General features: G+C 40.3%; 1 protein-coding gene across 1 annotated transcript in view; it reads left to right on the top strand.

Moving 5' to 3' along the window:
- The window catches only part of LOC111141968 (developmental pluripotency associated 3), a 5,196-nt gene extending 4,810 nt beyond the window's left edge, over positions 1-386 (top strand). Inside the window, exon 4 of the mRNA XM_022494857.1 lies at positions 276-386. Coding sequence (XP_022350565.1) covers positions 276-386 — 111 coding nt within the window. The remainder of the gene's footprint in view (positions 1-275) is intronic.
- The last annotated feature ends 2,350 nt before the right edge of the window (positions 387-2,736 follow it).

Here is a 2,736-nt window from a genome sequence, read left to right as displayed (position 1 = left end):
CCCCCCACATTGCCTCTCCACTTATTCATATCAGGGAGATCATATGATAGTTGTCTTTCTCCAATTGACTTATTTGAAGCGTCCAACTCTTGATCTCAGCGCTGGTCTTGATCTTGGGGTGAGTTCAAGCCCTGAGTTCATCTCCGTGCTCCACTGGAGTCCACTTAAAAGGTTATCAAAATAACCAAGCCTTGATTTGAGGGTGGTTACATCTCATGGTGCAGTTAATCCATTTTATTTAAATTATTAAGGCAGTTAAATTCATTTCTTCTCAGGGTGAAGCAAGAGTGGAAAGATTCAGATGTCGCTGTCATTATTGCCTGTATCACAAAGATCTTGCTGAGGAAACCAGCATGGAGAATAATGATGACGTGGAGCCAATGTAAACAGACTTTTATTCTTGAACTATTTCTTTCTGCTAGTGATTTTAGGATCATTTTGCAGCAGCTTGGAAGGCTGCTCGATGTTAGGGCAAACTAATACTTTGATAATCTGATATTACAAGGGGGTTTTTTAATATCTTTTTTTTTACCGTGATGCCAGTAATTTGTGAGGAATCCTGTATAGTTGCATTTGGATGACTTCAGTATACTTGCACCTTTTTGATTTGACCTAAGGAAGCACTAATAGGTTTTGAATGTTGCCTGTGTGTTTGAGAGACCTGAAGTCATTAAGATCTAATATCAAAAATTGGAAGCCAAGTAACTTGTGCAGAAGGAATACAAGAAAACTGGGTGGTTTGGTAAGCAAAATTAGGGTGGGTACATATGCTAGATTTTCTGGTTTTCTGACATTGTAATAAAATTTTTTTGTTGTGCTCTTTCAGTTTCCAGTAGGAAGTGTGTATGTAGAGGATCTTAATAAAATTGAGTTATTTGGATATCTGTTAATGAGTCTTGTGTTTAACTCATTTTTGCTGTATGTTTAATGAACAAGAGTTCTTATGACATTGCTAGCATGTAAACTGGCATTCTAATGTGTGGTGATGTCCTACTGGAAAGGGAGCTGATATTCCTGGGTAAGGTTGGAAAGCAAGGAGACAGATACTGGGTGGCCTGGGTGGCTCAGTAGGTTAAAGTGTCCTCTTCGGCTTAGGTCATGATCTTGGGGTCTTGGGATCGATCCCCCACATCAGGCTTCCTGCTCGTGGGGAATCTTTTTCCCTCTACCCTCCCCCCTGCTCGTGATCTCTCTTGCTCTTTCAAATCTTTCAAAAGACAGATTCTTGTACATAGCACCTTCTGGAAGAGCTCTTGAAAACTGGGAGGGAGATAGAGGTGAAGTATGTGTTCTCCTCCATATGGAGGAGAAGCGACTAGAGACCTGGGTGAAGAAATAAATCCCATAAATACATAGGTATGGAACCATAATCTGTTGGTCCTCAGAATGGGGTGGAGGCAGAAACAGCATGAACTTGAAGACTGGTTGCAACAAATGGAAAGGGTAATGGGTGATGTTGGGGGGAGGATATTAAATATTGGCCTCTGCTCACTACCAAAGTAGGTCTTAAGAGGTTACTCTACTTAGGTCTAGTCTAGCTGTCCTAGTCTACTAACACGGATAAGTTGTGGGAAGGCTTGAAGTTTCGTTAAGCTTGCAACAAAATTCGGCAGCATATATTTTTCACAGAAAACCTATTCAAGACCGCACAAAAGTGGCTGAGAGAGGGAAATCCCTTTCTGCACTTTAAATACTGTATTACATAGCTCTCCCATCTTTCCTTTTGAGTTCCTTTCTCAGGTGTTCTGAGATGCAGGGCCCCTGACGTGGGGCTTGATGGCAGGACCCTGGAATCATGACCTCAGGCACCCCTAAAAAATTCTTCCAGAATTCAACATGGAGCTCACACTCAGCCCTTGAGATCAAGAGTTGCTTGTTCTACTGACTGAGCTAGCCTGGTGTCTACATTTTTATTTTTAACTTAACGAAAATTCCCAGGATTAGGCCAGTAAGTCTATGTATTTCACCTAGGTATTAGCCATGCTTAACACTTTTTACTGACATACTTGGAAATTTCTAATGTTAACAATCCTTCATTCTCAAATACTTAGTATTTTGAATAAGTGTTCTCTGACAGAATAGCAAATTTAAGACATTTTTTTGGTAAGAAATTGTATAATTTTTGCCTATTCAGCCTTCTGTATCACTGTTCTGTGACTCTTCAATGTAGCAGAGATTGAGGTTTCTTTGTCTAATGCAATCTGAACATCAGTGGGTGATTTTTCTCTCCTTTATCATACCGGCCATATTTGTATATGTGTGTACTTCAGGAACTTAGAATTAAGATTTTCTCTCCAGTGGTTACCCCTAAAACTTAAACCACCTTAATATTTTTACTTTTCCTTAGTACCTATATTTCTAATGTGAACAGTAATTAAATTTTTCCCTTCCTACATCTTTCAGTCTTCTCCACCTTTTTTTTTTTTTTAAGATTTTTATTTGTTTGAGAGATACAAGTAGGCAGAGAGGCAGGCAGAAAGGGGGAAGCAGGCTCCCTGCTGAGCAGAGAGCCCAGTGCGGGGCTCGATCCCAGGACCCTGGAATCATGACCTGAGCGGAAGAGAGAGGCTTTAACCCACTGAGCCACCCAGGCGCCCCTCTTCTCTACCTCTGAATCTGAATCCGTTATCTTTTGGTGTTAAACCCCACTCAACTCAAGTTTACAGAGAAACCAGCTATTATCATGTACCTTCTTCCCCTCAACTTTTTTTAAAAAGATTTTATTTATTCATTTGA

Source organism: Enhydra lutris, unplaced genomic scaffold (genome assembly GCF_002288905.1).
Source record: "Enhydra lutris kenyoni isolate GAN:26980312 unplaced genomic scaffold, ASM228890v2 scaffoldscaffold7, whole genome shotgun sequence".
Lineage (NCBI taxonomy): Eukaryota > Metazoa > Chordata > Mammalia > Carnivora > Mustelidae > Enhydra > Enhydra lutris.
The sequence above is the reverse complement of the archived record's forward strand: the minus strand, read 5'-3'. Positions and strand labels throughout refer to the sequence as shown.